The sequence below is a fragment of the Xenopus laevis genome, chromosome 1L (assembly GCF_017654675.1).
Source record: "Xenopus laevis strain J_2021 chromosome 1L, Xenopus_laevis_v10.1, whole genome shotgun sequence".
Taxonomy (NCBI): Eukaryota; Metazoa; Chordata; class Amphibia; order Anura; family Pipidae; genus Xenopus; species Xenopus laevis.
Window position 1 is genome coordinate 224,624,971 of NC_054371.1, and position 22,335 is coordinate 224,647,305.

The window sequence follows — 22,335 nt, forward strand, 5'->3', positions numbered from 1 at the left end:
CCAGGGCAAATTAGGCTGAGCTGACTGTTGGCCCTAGGGCTAACGATCCGATCATACAGGGGCCTAAGGGCTCTTACACACGGCCATTTTACCAGCGCTCCCCTGCATGGGGGGTCGCAGGAATAGACGCAGCCAATTATTTTGAAGGGGGCTGTACTTACACAGACGCATGTAAGCGCCATGGAACGCAGCATGTTGCATTTCACCTGCGTCCATCGCATATATGCGTCTGTGTGAGTACAGCCCCCTTCAAAATAATTGGCTGCGTCTACTCCTGCGATCCCCTGCGGCTGAATGGAAGAAATTGCAATGCAGGGGATCACAGGCAAAAACGCCGTGTATAAGAGCCCTTAATAATGAATGAAGATGACATCAATGCGATGGTCCGGAGGGACTCAGATAGCAGTTTTTATGCAGGTTGAACTAAAACTGTCCTTTGGTTGCTAGGCACACTGACCCTAGCACCCAGGCATTATTATTTTCAGAAGACTGAGTAGGAGAAGGCCAAGTAAAGAGGGAACATTGAGGGCAATAAGGACAGTGATTTGTCGGCCAGATAATTTCCAGCTCTTGGGCCCTTTTTCTTTATGCGGCTGGTCCTAACAGGATTAACCTATTATCTTCCTTCCCAACACATAAACACATTGAAGTCAGTTTATAGGGAATTGGATGTATATAGAAAAATGATATAAGGATGTATATAATGATATTTAGAAGTCACCTTGGAATCCGAGAACTGTACAGTGGCACTTAGTGCTGCAGGCTTCTTATTCTTACGGCTGTTAGGGAAAAGAAGAGAATCCTTGCCCCTCCCCCTTACCCCAAATAACCTCTAACCTCCAAACAAATTGGATTAGAATGGGAAACTGGATGATAGTAAACTGAATACATTTTGGGCTGACTTCTACCAACACCAAGGTGGCAATTGATTTCCTGAGATGACGGCTAATCAGGAGCAGTTTTACCTTTTCCTACAGTGAAGATTAACGAAGGTGCTGCCATACTGATAAACACACGGTTGGAGATGAATGACTGCCAAACAACATCAGTTGTGTCCTCCTCTGAACCCACTTGGCCGGAACAAGCATTTGCAATCACCCATTGAAGAACTTCTCTTGGACGATGGGGGCCCGCTCCACATGCTTGGAACATGTTTGGGGGCCAGTTTTTATTTTGCATGATTAACGGGACACACTGCAAGCTTGTGGGTGAGGAATGTCACTCTCTGGAAGTACAGTAGCCTTTGCCCATTAAAGGAAAACTGGACCCCCATTTGGGGGCAGAGGAAAAAAATTAAACCGTTTGAAGGGTGCAGTTTAACCCACCTTTTAGTGTTTCGGTCCGGGGTCTATGATTTTCCATGCGAGTAGAGAGACTTACCCATATATGCAATAAAAGGCACTAAGTTTGCCTAGGAGCAGTAACCAATCTGATCTTTGCTTTTAAACAGTTGATCAGTACATTCTACCTTCTGATTGGTTGCTATGGGTTACTGCTCCTGGGCAAACTTAATGCCTTTTAATACATAACCCCCTTATTGCTTCACCCCCACCCCCTTAGGCTCACAGTGTAATGCAACACATAAAAATATCAACATTTTGCCCAATATGAATGTTTGTTAATATTGGTTCCACCCCCCCTCAGCAAGTGCTAGGATCCCATGTAAAATGCACTCCCCTGGCACCCTAAAACCAGCCCTGGGAGGGCACCCTAAATCCCATAGTGCAAGAATGACAATGAGGATGGTAGAGAGTGTGATTATCCAGCGTGACTTTCACTCGTCCTTGAGAGGGTCACTAGACATTCAGAACAAGGAAGTAGAACCCTGACCTACTGCTCTTCACTGAGGCTTCTCCATTTTGAACATGTTTTGGGTGCTTTTGGGTGCGATGGAAGAATACTGTGACAAATCAAACCACATTCTGAAATGAGCAGCCCTGGCATGCATGCAAGTGGAGTCTCATGCGAGCGGAAGCGCATCCCTCCTGCCTGTGCTGTCTGCAGGCCCCGGCTCTGCTTTTCTGCAGACCCCGGCTCTGACGCTCTCACAGCCAAGAGCTTAGTTTTCCAATCCAGATTAGACCAGAAGGAGCTCGCCCAGGGAGGGGGGGGGGCAAGGAGGGTGTTGATGATACAAGAGGTTACAGGGTGGGTGGCATTTAAACAACAAGGTGTCTGATAATCTGTGTTTCTGTCGTATCATTCACAAATCTAAATAGAAACGTTCACTTGCCAGTAAATAGGTAGGGATAGTATTCCATTCTATGTATAGGGTAGAAGCTGCCATAGTGTTTCCCTTAGACATGATAGTGTCAGCATAGAGCTTATGGTGTGCATGAGATATTCCTTCCTCTACATAGGTATGGGATCCATTATCTGGAAACCTGTTATCCAGATAGCACCAAATAACATTAGCATCTCCCATTTTAATCAAATAATTCAAAATTTTTAAAACAGATTTCCTTTTTCGGTGTAGTAATGAAACAGTCGTTTGTACTTGATCCCAACTAAGATATAATTCATCCTCATTGGAAGACAAACCAGCCTATTGGGTTTATTAAATTTTTACATGATTTTCTAGTAGACTTCAGGTATAAAGATCCAAATTAAGGAAAGATCCGTTATCTGGAAAACCCTAGGTCCAGAGCATTTCGGATAACAGGTCCCATTCCTGTATATTGGAACACAGGGGGCAATCTGCTATGTTTTTACACCTTTATGTCCCCCCACTGCTTGGGAAATGCTTTTTAATGAGCACTTTAAAGCCCGTTGAAGTCAGTGACTGTCGACAGTGTGTAACAGAATACATGACATCACCAGCATAACTGATGACATCACAGCAAATTCTGTTGCTGTAGCGCTTCCTACTCGGATGCTACAAAGTCAGAGGAAATCATACCTGGCTAGTGATTGGCTGCTTGGGACTGATAAGGCAGCAGTTGATCTTTCTTCTCGTGGGAGCTGCCATATGCATTTACAGCACTGATTTATATTTTAAGATCTCAGGTTAAGAATTTACACTTTGTCTGGTTTGTGGGGTTTCACTTTCCCATATCAACTTGTGTGCATGTAACAGGTTAAATCCCTTCAATCCTAACCTTATACTTATAATTGTCTGGTCTCCAGCTGCTGAGATTGTTATCAGGTGTTATTATTGGATTAACTCAGATTTAAAGGCCAAGAAATCCTCTCTTCCATGTGTGTTGAAACTGTTCAGTTAGGAACTGCTTTTTGAAAGAGCTCTACGGGCAAGCTTTTCATCCCCTTAGTTCTTTTAGGGTGTTATGTAATAAATGCACTAAGTTTGCCCAGGAGCAGTAACACTCTACACTATAAAATGTCATTCCTGAACCAGCAAGTGTATTTAGTTGTAATATTGGTGTGTAGGTGCATCTCAGGTCATTTTGCCTGGTCATGTGCTTTCAAAAAGAGCCAGCACTTTAGGATGGAACTGCTTTCTGGCAGGCTGTTGTTTCTCCTACTCAATGTAACTGAATGTGTCTCAGTGGGACCTGGATTTTACTATTGAGTGTTGTTCTTAGATCTACCAGGCAGCTGTTATCTTCTGTTAGGGAGCTGCTATCTGGTTACCTTCCCATTGTTCTGTTGTTTGGCTGCTGGGGGGGAAGGGAGGGGGTGATATCACTTGAAGTACAGCAGTAAAGAGTGAAGACTGAAGTTTATCAGAGCAAAAGTCACATGACTGGAGTAGCTGGGAGACTGACAATATGTCTAGCCCCATGTCAGATTTCAAAATTAAATATAAAAAAAACCTGTTTGCTCTTTTGAGAAACGGATTTCAGTGCAGAATTCTCCTGGAACAGGAGAAATACATTTTTTTCCCATGACAGTATCCCTTTAATGAGAGGCCGATATCTGCGCTCTAAATATTCCCCATCTGCTTTACTGGGTGAGCTGAGCCTTATCCTTACTGCGCTTTCCACCGGCCGTTTCAAGGAAAGCAGATGCTAAAATACCAGTTGGAGGTATAACCAGCAGGCCAGGCAATTAAAGTCAGTGTGAATTAAAGACAACGATTATATTTGTTTGGGGGGGGGGTTGTACTAATTCCTAGGAAGATACCACTGATTCTGCTGACACAAGGAGGCCGTAAAAACACTGGGTTCTGATTCCCTACACTAATTACCACTACACATAACAGGGATGATATTTTAGTAGCTGTTCTCACTGACGTGAATAGTAACATTCCTATAGGGAAATTGTTTATGAAGATCTGGGCATAAAAGGCTCCTCGAATCATCTGTCCCATCACCTCTTTATTTTTCTGCACATGGAAACTTCCATGGGCACAACATTGGCTCTGATATATAGGACTTGCCAGTCTGGCCACATTATCATTGGCTCATAGCAACCTCTGCCTGCGGTAGGTCAGTATTTTCTGCTCTGTGGGGACATATTATTACATATTATACTGTATATTATACTGTATGGCAGCTTCACTAGAATGTAAGTGCATGTGCTGTGTTTCTGGGGGGGTGGAACTGGCACACACAGATGCTCCTGTGAGAAGTAGTGATGGGCAAATAAATTTGAGAGGCGAGAATTTGTGAATTCCACGTTTCCCCCGCTGGCGAATAAATTTGCGAAAATTTTGAATGCGTGTCGGAAAAGTTGCTCGCAGCAAAACTGTTGCGCATCAACATTATTTGGACCCCTATTGACTTTAACTCCAACATCAAAAGTGACGTGAGCATCAGAAATTACGCGGGTGTCAAAATTCGTGTTTCGCTTATTTTTCGACATTTCCCTGGAATTTTCAGCGAAACACCGGAAAATTTGCAAAGTTTTCGGTGAAGCGAAATGGGACAAATTCTCCCATCACTAGTGAGCATCAATGGCAGGGAAGTAGAGGGGGACAGGTTAACAGTAGGACAGGAAGGTCGAGTTAAAGGCCAACTTCCACCACCCCTTTACAATCAAAGGCTGCATAGTGGAGGGGGTTCTGGGAGGTGTAACTTAAACAAGAGAGTTGGACAGTCCTACTTTATATAATGTCCCTGCATCACCTACTTCCTGGTTAGAGAACGGTCATGTCAGCGGCAAGAATTAGCAGGAAGTGAGGTGCAAAGAATATGTCTTCCCCCCGTATAATGTTTTAGTTCTTCCATCTATTACATTACAACCATAATTGCTCCTTACAGAGGCTGCTGGTGTCACAGAACCCCTTGCTACCGTTGGCTGAGCATTATGGGAAAAGTACAATTTACTTCCTGCTGTACAGTTTCCAAACCAGGATGTAAGCAGTGCAAAGAGTAATGGCTTCCCCCGGACACCATCTATTCCTTTGCATTGTGTACAAACAGCGGTGTAGCGCTTTCCAGGTGTAGTTTAACACTTTTTTTTAAGCAATCCCTACAAAATAGAAATATGAACAGACAGGAAGATGGGCGCCCCCGTTGCTTATGAACCGGTTGGAAATGGACTGACAGCATAAAGCCGTCACAGCTAAAGGTTGCCATGAAATCATTCACTCCGAACCCACAAAATAAAGAAGAAAAAAAAAAGGTAGTGGAGGAAAGGGGAGGAAAGATCTAAAATAAGAGCAGGAATACGACAAGATAATGGGGGAAACAGCAATAGAAAAGGCACACTAGGTTAATATAGGAAAACTAGTTTCTTTATTGAAAAGATTGTTGAATTAGTATTAGCGGATATCGAGTGTAACAATGTCATGCACACGATACATAGGCCAAGAGCCACCATGCTGGAGAGGGAGAAACATTACAGAAAGCAGCATACAATGAGAAGATGTAAAGGCTACAGCACAATATATAGATATATATTCCAGCAGGGCACGTCTCTACAGAGACATTTACATCAGAAATAAAATAACTAGGTAATGTAGAAATAAATACACAACATGCTATCAGTCTCAGGTGGTGGAAAATCCACGGAAAAGAAAAGGAAAATAAGAATTCAGATACAGAAAATTTACCCAAAAATGAAATAAAGAGAACAGGAAGGTCGTTTTAGCAACAGCAGAATAAGTGTTTGATCCCTGTTTAATGGAAACACATTCTGTTGCCCAATTTTTAGACTTCAAAATCATAGAAATCACATCTACGTCCATTGACAGAAATTTAGGAAGCTTTGAAATCTTAGGGTGTTAATATCATCCCGAAGGAATGAAGCAGCACAGGAGCCAATGTTCCCCTTTAATTTAATGGTCTTTGTAAATAAGGCAGCCGCCTTGACCCCTGAACCCATATATTTGTTTTTTAAATTTTTCTTTAAAATCTTGGGTGTTAATATCATCCCATAGGCATGAAGCAGCACAGGAGCCAATGTCCCCCTAATTTAATTGAATTACTTTTGTAAATGAGGCAGCCACCTTGGCCTGTGCACCAACATGTATTTTTATTTATTTTTTACATTTTTCTTTAAAATCTTAGGGTGTTAATATTATACCATAGAAATAAAGCAGCACAGGGGCCAATGTATGTTCCCCTTTAATTTAATGGCCTTTGTAAATAAGGCAGCCACCTTGGCCTGTGCACCCACGTGTATTTTTTTTTTAATTTTTCTTTAAAATCTTAGGGTGTTAATATCATCCTGAAGGAATGAGCAGCACAGTTGCCAATGTCCCCTTATTTAATTAAATTGTCTTTGCAAATGAGGCAGCCACATTGGCCCCTGCACCCACATATTTTTTTTAATTTTTCTTTAAAATCTTAAGTGTTAATATCATCCAGTAGGAAGCAGCACAGCAGCCAATGTTCCCCTTTAATTGAATGGCCTTTGTAAATGAGGCAGCCGCCTGGCCCCTGCACCCGCATGTATTTTTTTTTTTTTTTCAAAATAAATTTTAATTAAAAATAAATGTTGATTTCCAGGCAAGCAAAATGAATCCACTAAACAGGAATTTACAGTGTGCAATGTATTTAGCTGAACAAGATGAAGAAAATAAATGGTTGTTAAACTCTCTACGGCTCTACAGAAAGGAACTACATTCTGTTACTACAATGAGAATAAAGGGTTACATTTGCTACAATTTTTTGTTTTTTTTTTTAACAAGAAAATTATGATTTGTTTGTTGTATTTTTAAGCATTTGTATCCCCTGTCGCAAGGCTATTTCATCAATGTAATGGGGCATCAATAGGACCCCACAATAGATTAAGTAGGAATTTATTTTAATTTTTTTGCTCTGGTTTTAATGACATCACAAGGGGGGGGGAGGAGGGCGTTTGTTATCATCAGACGTCCCATCGTAATCATGTGCAGTTATGGAATCATGAACCAGATGGTATAATAGAAGCGTTATAACCAAAAAAAATTAATTGCATTTGCATGCAAACGTAAAGAATAAAAATCCCCCATCTACCAAAACCATAATGATAATAATAAAAGAAAAGGACAAAGCAGCCATGAGATAAGGGGATACGGTTGCTTAAATAAATAACAATGCCTTCTCCAGATGGGAAACAGGAAAATGGTTAAGAAGGGGATCACAAAACAGCTAAATGCAGAGGCAGAGGCACCACATCACACAGCAGCATGTTGAGCTACACAATGAAGAGAAACAAAAAAAAAAAAGAGTTGATAAATGTAAAATGTCATCTTCTCATAGTCAAAATAGAGATAGACACAGAACAAGCTGGGGACCGTGTGTGACTCACCAGCTGCCACTAGGGGTCGCTCTTATACACAGCAGAGGAGCTGCTCCACCTAGTGGCAGCTTGAGGCAAACACTCAAATACCTGCTTTTTTTTAATTTTTTTTTTTTTAATGTTTTTAGTATTGTTTTCTCATGTCAGGGGGGAGAATCACACACCACGGCTGGGTAGGGGTGTCCATTCTGTCGGTCTGCTGATTGTCTCCAGCTGATGAGGCCGAGAGATGATTGAGATCAAATCACTGACCTCACCAGCTGTTTAACATGTAGTGTTTGCAGAAGAAGAGCTGCTCTCAGCATTTCTTGCATTATACCCCCAGAATACTGATACCAACCCCCCTCACCTCTCCCAAACCTTATCTGAGTGTCTATTGGGCCACAACACTGAATTCTCTCTGATATTACTGATTCCTGAATTGTTATCCACAATGAACCCCCAAGCAGTATATATATATATACACACACACACACACATATATATATATAAACATATACATAAATTAGACATAGAATATTGTGCAGTGGGTCAGACCATAAACAGCTCTTGAAGGGGGGGGGCTCATCCTGTGATTGTGCCACTAAAGCCCTTATTATCCTACAGATGGGAAGGGAACACCATCTGCTGACTCTTCCAGCCCCTGTAAATTAGGGTTGCCGTCTGGCCGGTATTTTACTGACCTGGCCGGTAAAAATAATGGTTGATCCCAATGTTATTAATAGGGAAAAAAGATAAATATATAGGAAGGCCGGTCATTTTTTCCAGAAAAGATGGCAAACCCTGCTGTAAATAGATGAACCCTCTGAATTAGCCCCTAGATCAGATATAAATATATTGTCGGATTTGTTTTCTAGTCATGAAGCAAATAATTATGAGGATGGGGGGGGGCGGTAGAAAAAATCACAAAGGGTTAATATATCCCCCTTCTCTTCCCTTCCAGGCAATTTGAAAAAATCAATACAGGAGAGAGAGGAACAGAATGGAATTCAAATGGGAATCCGTCAGGAAAGAGAGAAATCCTGATTTAGATTCAGCAGAGTCAAAACAAAGGAGCCCTTAACCCTTTAAGCGCTGCAGGTAAAGCTTTGTACATACAGATTCCCCCCTCCAGAGCCTCAGGGACTTGCCCCCCAATATAAAGAGCAGCCCCTGCCCCCCCCCCTCAATCAGCACCAGATCCCCCCTCCCTCCCAGGTGAATAATAAATTGTGAATAATAAATATTGAAGAATAAATAGTGAAGAATAAATAGAGAAGAATAAAATACCTCGGTTCCGCACGGAGCCAAAGACTGGAAGAACTAAATATCCAACGTGCACCAGAACCATCCTGGGTCGGACGTGCTGGGAGGTCGCTGAGAGTCGGGTCCTAGTGAAGAAGAAGAAGAAGCTGCTCGTTGCTGCCAGACAGTCGCTCCATGGAAATGATCCGGTTGCTGCTGCGGCTTCAGATCCCCCCACTGTACATTCAAATACCTTCCAGCTGCCCTGACACAAAGGGAGGGGCTCTCCCCTAAGCCCAGCGAGCTTAGCCAATGAGAGGCGGCCTGGGGGGAGGGCAAGCAGCTCCCAATCGCTCGGCCGCACTGACAAAACGCTTTTCCCTCCGCCGCTTCCTTTATGGGTTTGTTCATGAATGGGAGAAACCTGGGGGTCAGGGTTTGCCAGGTTTGCTGTTTTCCAGCTAAATTGGGCTACTAATTTAAAGCCCATGTGGGTTTTGAAAGTAAAAACTAGCCAAGGATTGGATTTGGGCTTCTTTTTGGACCCTTGGCTGGTTTGTACTTTGTGCCATGCCTGCGTCTCCAGATTAGGGTTGCCACCAGGGTCGGCCTTAAGATGGTCATAGACATAGAGATCCATCTCTCCCCATATGCCCACATTGAAGTGGGTGGGCCCTAGGGCCCAACGATCGGATCATAATGGAGCCAATACTCTCTAACTCTGAGTTAGTCAGTGACTATAAGGGGGGCCACATGGGACATAACTGTTCAGTGAGTTTGTAATTGATCCTCAGCATTCAGCTCAGATTCAAAAGCAACAGTTATGTCCCATATGACCCCCCCCCCTCAAGTCTCTGATTGGTTACTGCCTGGTAACCAATCAGTGGAAAGCAAGAGGGCTGAAAAGCAGGAAGTAGTGTTCTGGCTATTATGTTACACATCCAGTCACTCCAGCCTTTATACATTACATTTTTGCCTAACTAACTATATTAGATACATTTTTTATTTTGCACATCCTATCTATTTACCATGTTTTTATTTTTACACTGAACAATTCATTTAAGCATTCTCACATTTTCCTCAATTTTAGGCAAAAATCTGCTGGCTGCCAAATTATCTAGAGGTTGAGCTGTTTTACCAATATTTATTGAAATTGTATATGAATTAGGCCTTATGGGGCCCCTTATACCTCCTGGGGCCCCTCTGTAGTTAAGTCCCCTAATGATGGGCGAATCTGTCCCATTTTACTTCATGGAAAAATTTGCGAAACACTGAAAATGTGAAGAAGACGTATTCTCACATATATTCGTTTCTTTTTTAGACTGTTTTCACGGCACATATTGCGCTGCTTTTGGGTTATTTTTGAAGTGCCTCTTGGCTAGTTCTGGGCTGGTTTTGTCGATTATTTTGTCTGTTTTTGAAAATGAGCCCTGGCACCTGTTTTATGGTTTGTTCATGAATGAGAGAAGCCTGGGGTCTGTGTCTTGTCTCCCCTCTCACTGGGGACCGGAGGTGCAATGGAGAGAACTCGCTGCCAGTCTTTATATAGGAGAGACACAGGCTATAGCACAGCCAGGGGCCCCATCAGGACACACAGACATATATTCTATATTATATCAGACCCGGAGCTCCTAAGTGTTGTTCAACTACAACTCCCAGAATCCCCCGGGAACCTTTACCTGTTCTGGAAGTTGTAGTTAAACCACAGTTGAAGGCACAGGGTGGGCCTGGGACCGCTGTCCAGGGCCCCCTACGGCCTCCTGGCCCAATTCAATGTGACATCACCAAACAGCCAGATCTCTACGTCTATGGCCACCTTAAGAGTGGGCCCTGGGCATCAGGTAACATTGGGGGCTTTAGGAGGAAGCAGACCCTGTGGCTGCAGGGGGCTCAGGAGCTATAGGGGCCCCACAATTCCCGAATTCATATACAGTTTAAAGGTAAAACAAGTCAACTTTTAGAAATTTTGGGGGCTGAAAAATCATTTGCTGTGGCACCCAGTAATATCTAGTTACTCCACTGTCCCCGTTGCCTCAGGGCAGAACTACAACTCCCAGAACCGCCCCAGGGTGCTTGTTGTGACTGACATGAAGTTTGGGGAGTTCTAGGGAACCCCACCTCCTGTCTGTGCTGCCCAAATCTTTGCACCAGGTTTTTTTTTTTTACAATTTTCAGTGTAAAAAGTGTTTTTTTACAGTTTTTATGCTCCACATTTCATGCCCAAACCCCAAATTGTCTTTACCCTGTAGCACCTCTAGGGAGAGGGAGTCAGACATGGAGCTGCAGCTGAAGCTTCTCTCCTGGTTACTCACAGTGAGTGGGAGGCAACTCACACAGACACAACAGCCTCCCAGTGGGAAGAGAAGTGAGAGGGTTTCTCCCACAGAGTCTGCTGATCCACATACAGTTACTTTCCCACAAACAAACTGTATCCTCATATCTGCCCCCCAATATCTCCCTCAAATACAGCGTCATTCCTCCTGTTCCCTTCAGTCTCGTGTGTTTAACTAATGCAGGTTACAGGGCAAATAACCTTTAATATCTTGTAGTTCAAACTAATATAACACATGTTTATAATCTTTCTGCCTTTCTCTATCTTTGACCACTGAAACAACTTGTAAGCAGCAGTCCTGCCCTGCTTTATGGCAGCAGAGATTCTAGCTATCTGTATAACAGAGCATTCTGTCCCAGTGGCTGCACAGATTCTATCTGATCCCCATTGTAAGCAGCAGTCCTGTCCTGCTTTATGGCAGCTGAGATTCTAGCTATCTGTATAACAGAGCATTCTGTCCCAGTGGCTGCACAGATCCTATCTGATCCCCATTGTAAGCAGCAGTCCTGCCCTGCTTTATGGCAGCTGAGATTCTAGCTATCTGTATAACAGAGCATTCTGTCCCAGTAGCACATGTATCTAATATCCCAAATAACATACAGAGCCCTGACTACACCCTACTAGAGACAGTTGCAGACTTCACCTATTTAACCTTTTCTTCTCTCTGCTCCCTGCCTTGACCTCTGGCCAGTCCACTGTTTGTTTTTATCTGACTCGCCTCTCACTGACCCCAGTCTGCTCTGGCCTTGACTCACTCAGTGACCAGTCTGGGTGAGTGGTTTTGGTTATTTAGTTGTAGCCTATGGGACATACTCCTGGCCATTCTATAGTCTGTGACATTTCTGTGGCCAGGGACGGTGTTGGAGCTGCCATAGTGCTGATCTTACAAAGCTGTCTGGAAGGATAAATCTGACCCAAAATGTCCCAGTTTTGAGAGAACAGAGTCCTGGCTTTGTCACTCTCCTATTGATCGGCTGTTGTTATGGTACAAGACATAATCGTTATGGCACTTCTAGGCATTGTTGCCTTTAATTAATTGTTTTCTTTTGCTAGGAAAACATTTCTTAAGCAGAGTTTGTTTATGATATTCATCAGGGGCTGCAGAGAAGAGGGGGACAAGGGATTCAGCTATGTGATTGGATTATTGGGCCTTGCAGGCTACAGTACTTTTTAAGGGGTTTACTTTGTCCAGCCCAATAATATATAAAATAGAAAAGTCTTTAATGTCTTATCTGCAGCCCAAATCGGATTCGGGCACTGTTCTATTGCAGCCCTATTGGAGAACCTGGGTATTAACTACTGCTGGTGAGAGGCGGTACTGCAATGAATAATCTAGTTAATAAGTTGTTGTTCACCTTTTAAATTAATTTTTAGTATAATGCAGAGGTTGCTTTTCTGAGACAATTTGTAAATTGTTTTAATTTTTTATTACTTGTGGTTTGTGAGTTATTTAGCATTATATTCAGCAGCTCTCTGGTTTGCAATTTCAGCAGTCTGGTTGCTATGGTCCAAATTCTCCTAGCAACCTTGCACTGATTTGAATAAGAGACTGGAACATGAATAGGAGAGGCCTGAATAGAAAGATGAGTAATAAAAAGTAGCAATATCAATAAATGTGTAGCCTCACAGAGCATTTGTTTTTTAAATGGGGTCAGTGACCCCCATCTGAAAGCTGGAAAGTAAGAAGAAAAAGGCAAATAATTTAAAAAAAAACTATAAAAAAAATGAAGGCAATTGAAATGTTGCTTAGCATTAACCATTCTATAACAATATAAAACAATAGCTTTATATTCAGCAGCTCTCTAGTTTGCAATTTCAGAAATCTGGTTGCTAGGGTTCAAATGACCCCCATTTGCAAGTCTGTAAAAGTCAGCAAAAGGAGGCAGATAATTAAAAAATGATAAAAAAAGAAAAAATGAAGATCAGTTGAAAAGTTGCTTAGAATTGGGCATTCTATAACATACTAATAGTTGACTTAAGGACAAACTACCCCTTTAACTGTAAAAATACAATGGAGGACCCATATCAGCAGGAAGGAGGTTCTGCATTTAAGATTTATATTTTAACACCCGCTTTACCTTAACACCAACGAGATTACCCTCCCTCTTTCCTAGGACTTGGCCAACTACCATTCATTCCATAATGAGCCTTTGTCCTCATGGAGGGATTTCGGGGCAGTTTTATTGTCCTCATGGCCTGAGATTGGGGGAAAGATTAATGTCACTCACTGGGGATTGCACAGAATTAGCACAAATGCACCTGGTTGTGCAATTAATGTCTGAAAAGGATTTCGGGGGTTTCGGTGTGTAGCGCTATAGTAAATTGTGTGTTCTGTTACACTACTATTGAGCTCCACTCCCAATAAATGTGCTCCGGATGAGACCTATAATCTTAGGGAGTAAGCCCTCGCAGCGGTGTGGAGGCAGGGTGTAGTTCAACTGTAACTGGATACAGGGTATGATAATTGGGTGCCAGTGGTTCTTATAAATTAACCAAGAACATATTTATTTACAGGAACAATCATCAATGGAGTATGCAGTATAGCAGACAGGATTTCACATCACAATGGATAGGCACATATTTACAACACTTTTGTTGAGTATTAGTCCCCACAGGTAAAAGGACGGGCTCAGCAGCAATAAAGGTACACCCAGCTTTCAGCCTTTTCCCTAAGTGGAACCTGAGGGGAATCTATCTACCCTGTTTCTATACACTTAGTGCCTACTTCTAGGCTATTAGTACCCAGAATCTTAATCCCTCTGACTCTCCTCGTCGGAGCCATGAGCTGCTCAGCTAAATAAACTGTCTATCACTCCTAGAGTGACCTCTTAAGGGTGAGTAGCCTATCCTATCCTATACTAGACCTGACCTGTCTAGGTTCCACAGGGCTCTACCTGCCTGTTCAGATTAGAGCCAGCACAAAATGGACCCTGAAAGCATGGCTTCAGAGCCTTTTATACTGTAGCACAGTGCCATCTATGGGTCACTGTGAGAAACAACAAGGGGCATAGTTTAAAGCAGGAATAGGAAACAGTTACCCCTCCCAACTTTATTTTAGGACCCAATTAGGTGTCTATAATATAACACTGAGGGGCCGATTCACTAAGGGTCGAATATCGAGGTTTAATTAACCCTCGATATTCGACTAGGAACTAAAATCCTTCGACTTCGAATATCGAAGTCGAAGGATTTAGCGCAGATAGTTCGATCGAACAATCGAAGGATAATTCCTTCGATCGAACGATTAAATCCTTCGAATCGAACAATTCGAAGGATTTAAATCCAACGATCGAAGGAATATCCTTCGATCAAAAAAAGTTAGCCAAGCCTATGGGGACCTTCCCCATAGGCTAACATTGACTTCGGTAGCTTTTAGATGGCGAACTAGGGGGTCGAAGTTTCGAAATTCGAAGTTTTTTAACTTCGAATCCTTCACTCGAAGTTAGTGAATCGGCCCCTAGGGGACTGCCTGCTAAATAATACTGGGGATGGCTATTTTACATTCTCCCCCTGGTGAAATGTCCTGGAAAGGAACATACTCCAGGCCACCATTGGGGGGGACAGGGGGGACAAGTGTGTCGGGCCCGGACCTGAAGGGGGGCCCGGCAGTGCTGCATTTTTGAAAGAGCCGGGCACCACTTACGGGCGCCGGAGCCGCGCGGCCATTTCTCAGGATGCCCAATGCGGAAGTGCCGAAAAGCCGAAGCCGAAGTCCCGAAGCGGCGAATAGACCCGAAGTCACAAAAACAGCCAAAGCCGAAGTCCCGAAGCGGCGAAAAGACCCAAAGTCACGAAAACAGCCGAAATTTAAGTCCTGAAGTGGCAAAAAAGACCCGAAGTCACGAAAGGAGCCAAAATTGAAGTCCTGAAGCAGCGAAAAGACCCGAAAAAAGGAGGCGAAGTTGAAGATCTGAAGCCTTGATTTCAATTCTACTGAACACCAGTTTGTGGGTTTTTTTTTAATCCCCTGGCCAACAATGTATTATTTTAATATTCTATAGGCCCCTGCCACCAATGTTTTTAAAAAAAAAAGTTTTGGGGGCCAAAATTATTTTTAACTTGTAAGGGGGCCCCTGCCACCACTGTTTTTTTAAAAAAAAAAAAATTTCTTACATTTTTTTGGGGCCCTGACCATCAATAGCTTTTTATAACTTGTGTGTGGGGGGGTTACTTTTTTAGGCGCTGATGTCTATGTGGTCTTTTAACTGTGATGTGGAGTGGGCGGGATATGGGGTGGGGCTTGGTTGTGGGGGTGGGCGGGGCAAAAAAAACAACATTTTGTTGTACGGGGCCCCGTGATTTCTAATGGCGGCCCTGATTACATTCACTGTACGGTTAGCAGCCTCTTCAGTAGCCTCTCATAGGCCTACTAGGGAACAATGGTTTACCTGAAAAACAAGCAGTTAAGGCATATCATGATAGGAACCCTTGAAAAATCTCTCTCTTTATCATAGAACATTGGTCTAAGCCTTCTCACAACTGGAGACTTAGTATCTTTATATCAAACACTTCACCAAAAGGTGATACTTAGCCATTACCTTATAACCTCTTCGGGGTCACTCTCCTGAGTAACCCAGATACAATGGCATATCTGAAAGACACAGCAGCATAGAAAAACAGTTTATTTTACTGTCACTTAAACTGTGCCTTTACTAGCTCCACATTGCTTACTAATAGTGCAATATCATAACATTCATCACATTGTATAACCACTTCTTGGGTACTGTCCAGGTACCCTGAGCAATGGAAATCTGCAAAAGAAGACACAGGTTACACATACTGCATTGCAGATACTTTAACATTCCAGTCCATTTAGATTCAAACACACAATCCTTTAAAGGAAACATTTCTTGCACAGGTTGTATAAAAGGTGTAGCACTGTTACTTGTAGCATAAACCAGTCATAGTCCACAACCTGTTTCTTTTTTTATGTTGGCCATTGTACTTTGCAGTTGAGCTGAAATCACAGAGACGTATTGTATCATCAGTTCTTGCCAATTTACTCTGGCATTTACCTTTACACTTAACTCCCACTGGGAATCATCAGCAAAACACATCATCCCACCAGGATCAAACACAAGTAGCTGATGCACAAGCGGTATCCTTGTTACTGGGGATACAGATTGAATATTAGGATTGGCCCATCCAGGTGAGATCTAAGTACCTTTTCCTCCCTCTGTAGCAATCCTTGAAGGGTCAATGAGGCTATGAGGTACAGTTAGCAAAGAAGTAGATGTACCTGACTGACTCCTGAAATCCCTTCCACTGAAAAGCTGTTTTAGACACAGCATTCTTACTGATGTTAGGCATAGCAACTGGTGATCCTTTCTTCCTTTCTGGGGAAGCTATCCCCAAATTAAGGCCATACACGGGTGCCACCATCACATCCTCCCTGGACTTACTGGGATGAGATAGTTCCACTAATAAACCTGGTTTGCAAACCATAGTGATATGGTACTTACATTTCACCACTGGAGGGGACTCATCAATTGGACTCACCGCTGTGGGCTCAGGCAAGTCTCTTTCTCACTTTTGGCTAGGAAAGAAACTAATGTAGTTTCTTACTAATGTAATACCAGGAGTCACTTTGTTGGTTACCTCATCATTACCTGTAGGGTCTCAAATATTTTATCCCGCTCATTCTCAGGGAACATCTCTTCACAATCAATCCTACAGGCAGTCACATTAAACACATCTTTCCCAGATACACTGGGGGAAAAGGGGGTAGTGCTACCCGGGTCCCTGGATACAACCGGGTCACTTACCATGGTGCTTGGGCACACAGGACCCTCCTCATGAGGTATTTCGGAATTGGGACTTGGAGTCGCAGAGGCCCCTGAAACCTTTTCTTTCTCTCTCTCTGAACAGGAGATAAAGGCAATTTAAGCTCACCAATGGCCTTGGTGGGAGGTGGATCTCTGAAATTTGGAGCAACAGTCATCAAATTCTCCATCCTCCCTAAGTGACACTTTTCCCCTTCAATATCCTGGCTCAGCTCGGAGCCCTCCTTCGGACCACTAGGGATTAACTCACATAAAGAGTCCATCTTTACTGGTGCATCTGGGATCTTACCCTGGGTGACCTTTCCCTCAGTTGGGGAAAGGTCTGTCTTGAGAACGGGGGTCACTGCCATCGTTTCTGTATCGGGGCTTCTCCCCCTGGTGAACTGTGTAGCCATAATCACATGCACAGGAGCCACAGCCATGGATATACCTTCTTGGCTGGCATCACTCCCTGGAAGAATTTGGATTAATTCACTTGTAGAGGCCGCAGACTCAGACACTTCTGGTATACTCTCAAGTTTACTCTCCTCCTCTATGGGGGAGTCGGGGACGGTTCCACTCTGGGGCTAAAGCCACTGACACCCCTGGAACGTCCTCAGGCCTAAGCTCCACCCACAATTTTGGTGGCGATATAACAAACTCCACTGGCTCTTCCTGATGGCTGACCACTTCACTATCAGGGGAAAGCGGGGTGTGTAACAACTGCGAAGCTACAGTCACTGGCACAAGTCCCTCCTTCTAGGGGAAACAGATCGTCCAGCGATAAAGGCACATTGATATGGCCAAGTTTTGCTGCCAAACCCAGCGGTAACAATTCGATCAGCCGCAGTGAACAGGGTATCACCCTTGGGTGAAATAACAGAAAGCACAGGGGTCTCCTCTAATTCAATTGTGCCCTCACAGTGCAGGATAGCCGGGGTAAACAATGGTGCTGACACCCCGGGGCTCTTTCTATCTCCCGGTACACTAGGGCTCGCGTTCCACTCACCACACCTCCGACAGTCTTTCTCTTTAAGGGGAGCTGATCGGCATGGTGAAAGAGCCCAATCCACAGTTAGGCTCTGCATGGCGAACAAGCTTGATCTGGATCCTCCAAGACCTCAGGTGTCTCCATCTCGAGCCCCGCGGTACTGTATGGTGCAAGGTTTGCGCTAGCAGCCACTCCTTCTTGGACTCCCCCTGGTGGAACACTTTCAACAGGAGAATGTTCATACATCGTGTTAACACTGGGGGCATAAACAACAGGAGGGTTAATCACAGACAATGTACACATCTCAGCCTCCATTGGGAAGGCACTCGAATCCACAGCTGCACATGGGAGCACATCAGCACTTTGCCCAGGCTTTTCCTGGGGCGGATTCATTACACAACCCTCATCTCCCTTGTTAGCTAAGGAGAGGGAAATTGCTGTTGTAGGAGTGCTCTCCTCCTCTAGTAACTCTACCGGGCTCTCAAGCGGTAGCTCAGCGCCATGAACCTCGGATTCCCCCGAGCAGTCCATATTGTCAATAGTCTCTTTTAACCCTGTACTCTCAAATCCTGTAGTACAGGCAATCATAACATCAGCGCTCTCCTCCTTTATGGGGGGGGGCTGTTCAGGCTCAACCAGGGCAGGAGCAGGAAGCACAGGTTCTCTTCTGGAATCCTAGGTTCCACAACAGGCTCCCCAATAACTCTTGAGGCAGCTCCTCTAATTGTCCGGGCACGCTCCCTCCTTCTTTTTCGCGTGCTCACCTTTTTAACCCCTTCAGTACGGGTCTGTGTGGACAGGCTGGCATAAACACCTGGGATGATTGAGGGGGGGTTGACTGACGACTTCACTGTCGGCAGTCTGACACTTTTCCTCTGTTTGTGGGGGTACTTCCATCATAGGGTAAATGAGGGGACAGCCCTCTGGTGACAGGCCCATGGGATAAATTCTACATAGTTTGGAATTGTCCCTTAGTTCTTTTGGCACCCTATAAAGTATACTGGAATACCCCTTCTCTCCGGAGGGTCTCCTAGCGGCTTGCAGAAAATTGTGCACTCCTAGCCCCATCCACTTACAATTAATGGACACAGCATTGTACGCTATTGGTACCCAGACCACGAAGACAGCATGGTGAGGGTTAATCTGCTCCCTGATAGCCCACGCAAATGCCTCTGTGGGAGTTATTGTGCCAGTCAGGGCAGCAGGGTCATAGCTCATCACCTTTTCCCCCTCTCTTTTGCTCTGGGCTCTTAATCTCGACCATATCCAAGGGTTGGTGAAAACAATGGAGCATCCATAATGGTGAACTCTCACAGGACACATAACCTCAGTGTCCCAGAATTCGTTTATTTCCTTAGGAGCCTGATAGAATTATATGGAATAACCCGGAGTTCCGGAGGATACCCTATCAAACAATTTACAACCCTTTAACTTGGGGTAACGATGTAGCTCCTCGGTCACCGCCTGCTCATTACAATCCTCGGGCTCATAGTCCACTGCCAATGTTCGCTTCAGGTCGATGCCTTTGGCAGCAACCTAGGCGGACAATTCCTCAGGCAGTATTTTAGTCATGTTCAATATCACTGCTATAATACTCGTGGCGTCAGAATACTTTACGCGGGAGGAAAGAACCACAGAATTCTTCCGCTGTTTATCCTGGCCTTTTTCCTATTGAGTCTGCCCCCGAAGCGCCTGTCACACTAGGCTGCGGTGCGATATTACAGTTTTACCCTGTAAAGGCCCCGCGTTGGGCGCCAAAATGTAGCGCTATAGTAAATTGTGTGTTCTGTTACACTACTATTGAGTTCCACTCCCAATAAATGTGGTCCGGATGAGACCTATAATCTTAGGGAGTAAGCCCTCGCAGCAGTGTGGAGGCAGGGTGTAGTGCAACTGTAACTGAATACAGGGTATAATAATTTGACAAGTGTATTTTTTAGTTATAATATTGGTGTGTAGGTGCATCTCAGGTCATTTTGCCTGGTCATGTGCTTTCAGAAAGAGCCAGCACTTTAGGATGGAACTGCTTTCTGGCAGGCTGTTGTTTCTCCTACTCAATGTAACTGAATGTGTCTCAGTGGGACCTGGATTTTACTATTGAGTGCTGTTCTTAGATCTACCAGGCATCTGTTATCTTGTGTTAGGGAGCTGCTATCTGGTTACCTTCCCATTGTTCTGTTGTTAGGCTGCTGGGGGGAGGGAGGGGAGGGGTGATATCACTCCAACTTGCAGTACAGCAGTAAAGAGTGACTGAAGTTTATCAGAGCACAAGTCACATGACTGGGGGGCAGCTGGGAAACTGACAATATGTCTAGCCCCATGTCAGATTTCAAAATAAAAAAAAATCTGTTTGCTCTTTTGAGAAATGGATTTCAGTGCAGAATTCTGCTGGAGCAGCACTATTAACTGATGTGTTTTGGAAAAAAAAATTTCCCATGACAGTATCCCTTCAAATTAATGGTTTGCTGAAACCCTAAAGGGGAACTCTCTACCCTAAAGCATTTTTTTGCCTAAAAAAGTTTTTCCCATTGGAAACTGTTAATGGGCACGTCTTCTGCAGGGGATTTTATTTGCCTTTCTCTGAATCACCTAATGGACTTTTCTCCAGCCAACTATTTTTATTGCTCTAATAGTGGATTTATGTGGCCTTTAACACCACTTTCATCAATAAAGTGTCACCTCTTGTGAACTATGCTATGTATTAAGTTTGCTGGGTAAGATTAGCACTCGCTCAGGGGAGGGAATGTAAGTGCATTACAGATACTTATGTCTCTCACATGTTCCTACAGTGAATGGGGCTGTATATATATTGCCAGTAATAGTGTATTTATTTGGTACAAGAGTGACACACACTGTAATTATGTTATTGCAACCTGTAGGCTCAGACACTTACTGCGTGTCAGTTACATAACAGGCTCGAGAGTTATTTCCTAAGCAGAAACAAGAGCCGGCTTTCCCCATAGCAGAAAATAACAGGTGTGATTCTTTTATATTTTATATCGAGGGCATACATTGATGTTCCTGGGATCTCCAGCAGACAAAATATTTTGTAACCCCCTACATCAGGGGTCCCCAACCTTTTTCACCCGTGAGCAACATTCAGATGTAAAAAGTGTTGGGGAGCAACACAAGCATGAAAAATGTTCCTGGGTGCTGCCAAATAAGGGCTGTGATTGGCTATTGGTAGCCACTATGTGGACTGACAGCCTACATGAGGTTCTGGTTGGCAGTACATCTGGTTTTCATGCAACCAAAACTTGCTTCCAAGCCAGGAATTAAAAAATATGCACCTGCTTTGAGGCCACTGAGAGCAACATCCAAGGGGTTGGGGAGCAACATGTTGCTCGCGAGCTACTGGTTGGGGATCACTGCCCTACATTATGTGTAAATGTCCTTACTGCCCCCTCTGGGTTGGTATGGGGCCACTAGAAAATCAGAAGATCAAGGAAAGGGGCCACCTCTAGCACACAGACTGGCAATCTGTGGGTTTTGGTAAATGCCAGAGGGACTACTGTAAATTGCCATAGACAGTCACTATTTATTGGGCTGGTGGGGGCTCATACCTCCCAACTGTCTTGATTTTAACAGCTCCTTGATTGTTACTGAAATGTCCCGACTTTCTCTTTGATCTCCTGCACTGAACAGCCAGAAAAAGATACCATGTTTCTAACTTAATCGGCTTTGGGCAGAGAGCCCAAATTTGTGGCAGGTGCATTTAGATACTTTTGTAACAATTTAAGATAAGCAATAAAAACAATTGTAACAATTTAAGATAAACAGGTCTTTTGGGGAAACTGTGACTTGCAGCTTAAAGGGCAATTGACCTTCATTAAAACTGTAATAACACATAAAAACCACAGAAAAGTGTTCAAACTTCATAACCTACCAGATTTTGTAAAATAAGTAATTAGGGGGTGTGGCCACAAAATGGCATGATCAAAAAATTGCCATGCTCACGTGGCAAATCTTTGCTATCGCACCTCCCCGCCCCCCACTTCTCAGCTGCTGCCCACCAATGAGTAATTCTGCTGCCAATGATGTTCCTGGGCTCCACAGCATAGTAAATATTTTATAGACCCCCTACATTACATGTGCTGGTTCGTTACTGTCCCCCCAATGTCGGAATGGGTAAACCAGGGCCTACCGGGAAAATTATAGAAAAGGGCCCACCACCCACTTTGCTGTTGCTGCCCAATGATGAGTAATGCTTATTCATTCTATCTGACACAATCCGGCCTCCATTGAGCTCCACTGCTGCATTGCTCCTCACAGTGATGGGCCTGGGACCGTGGTTGCCGGCCCGGATTCACAAGCTCTGCAGTCTCTATTGTTACATCACTGTTTTCAGTCAAGGCTGAACAGAATGGGAAAGTGTCTACAAGGTGTAATTACATAAA

The 22,335-nt window shown here is 43.9% G+C and overlaps 1 protein-coding gene across 3 annotated transcripts in view; it reads right to left on the bottom strand.

Annotated features, from left to right (window-relative positions):
* Positions 1-9,419, bottom strand: part of rnf165.L (ring finger protein 165 L homeolog) — a 43,810-nt gene extending 34,391 nt beyond the window's left edge. For 2 of the 3 annotated variants that reach the window (XM_018267150.2, XM_018267133.2), the window contains exon 1: positions 8,899-9,419. In XM_018267150.2, coding sequence (XP_018122639.1) covers positions 8,899-9,343 — 445 coding nt within the window. In that variant the 5' untranslated portion in view covers positions 9,344-9,419. The remainder of the gene's footprint in view (positions 1-8,898) is intronic. The other variant, XM_018267141.2, reaches the window with a different exon arrangement.
* Between the last annotated feature and the right edge of the window lie 12,916 nt (positions 9,420-22,335).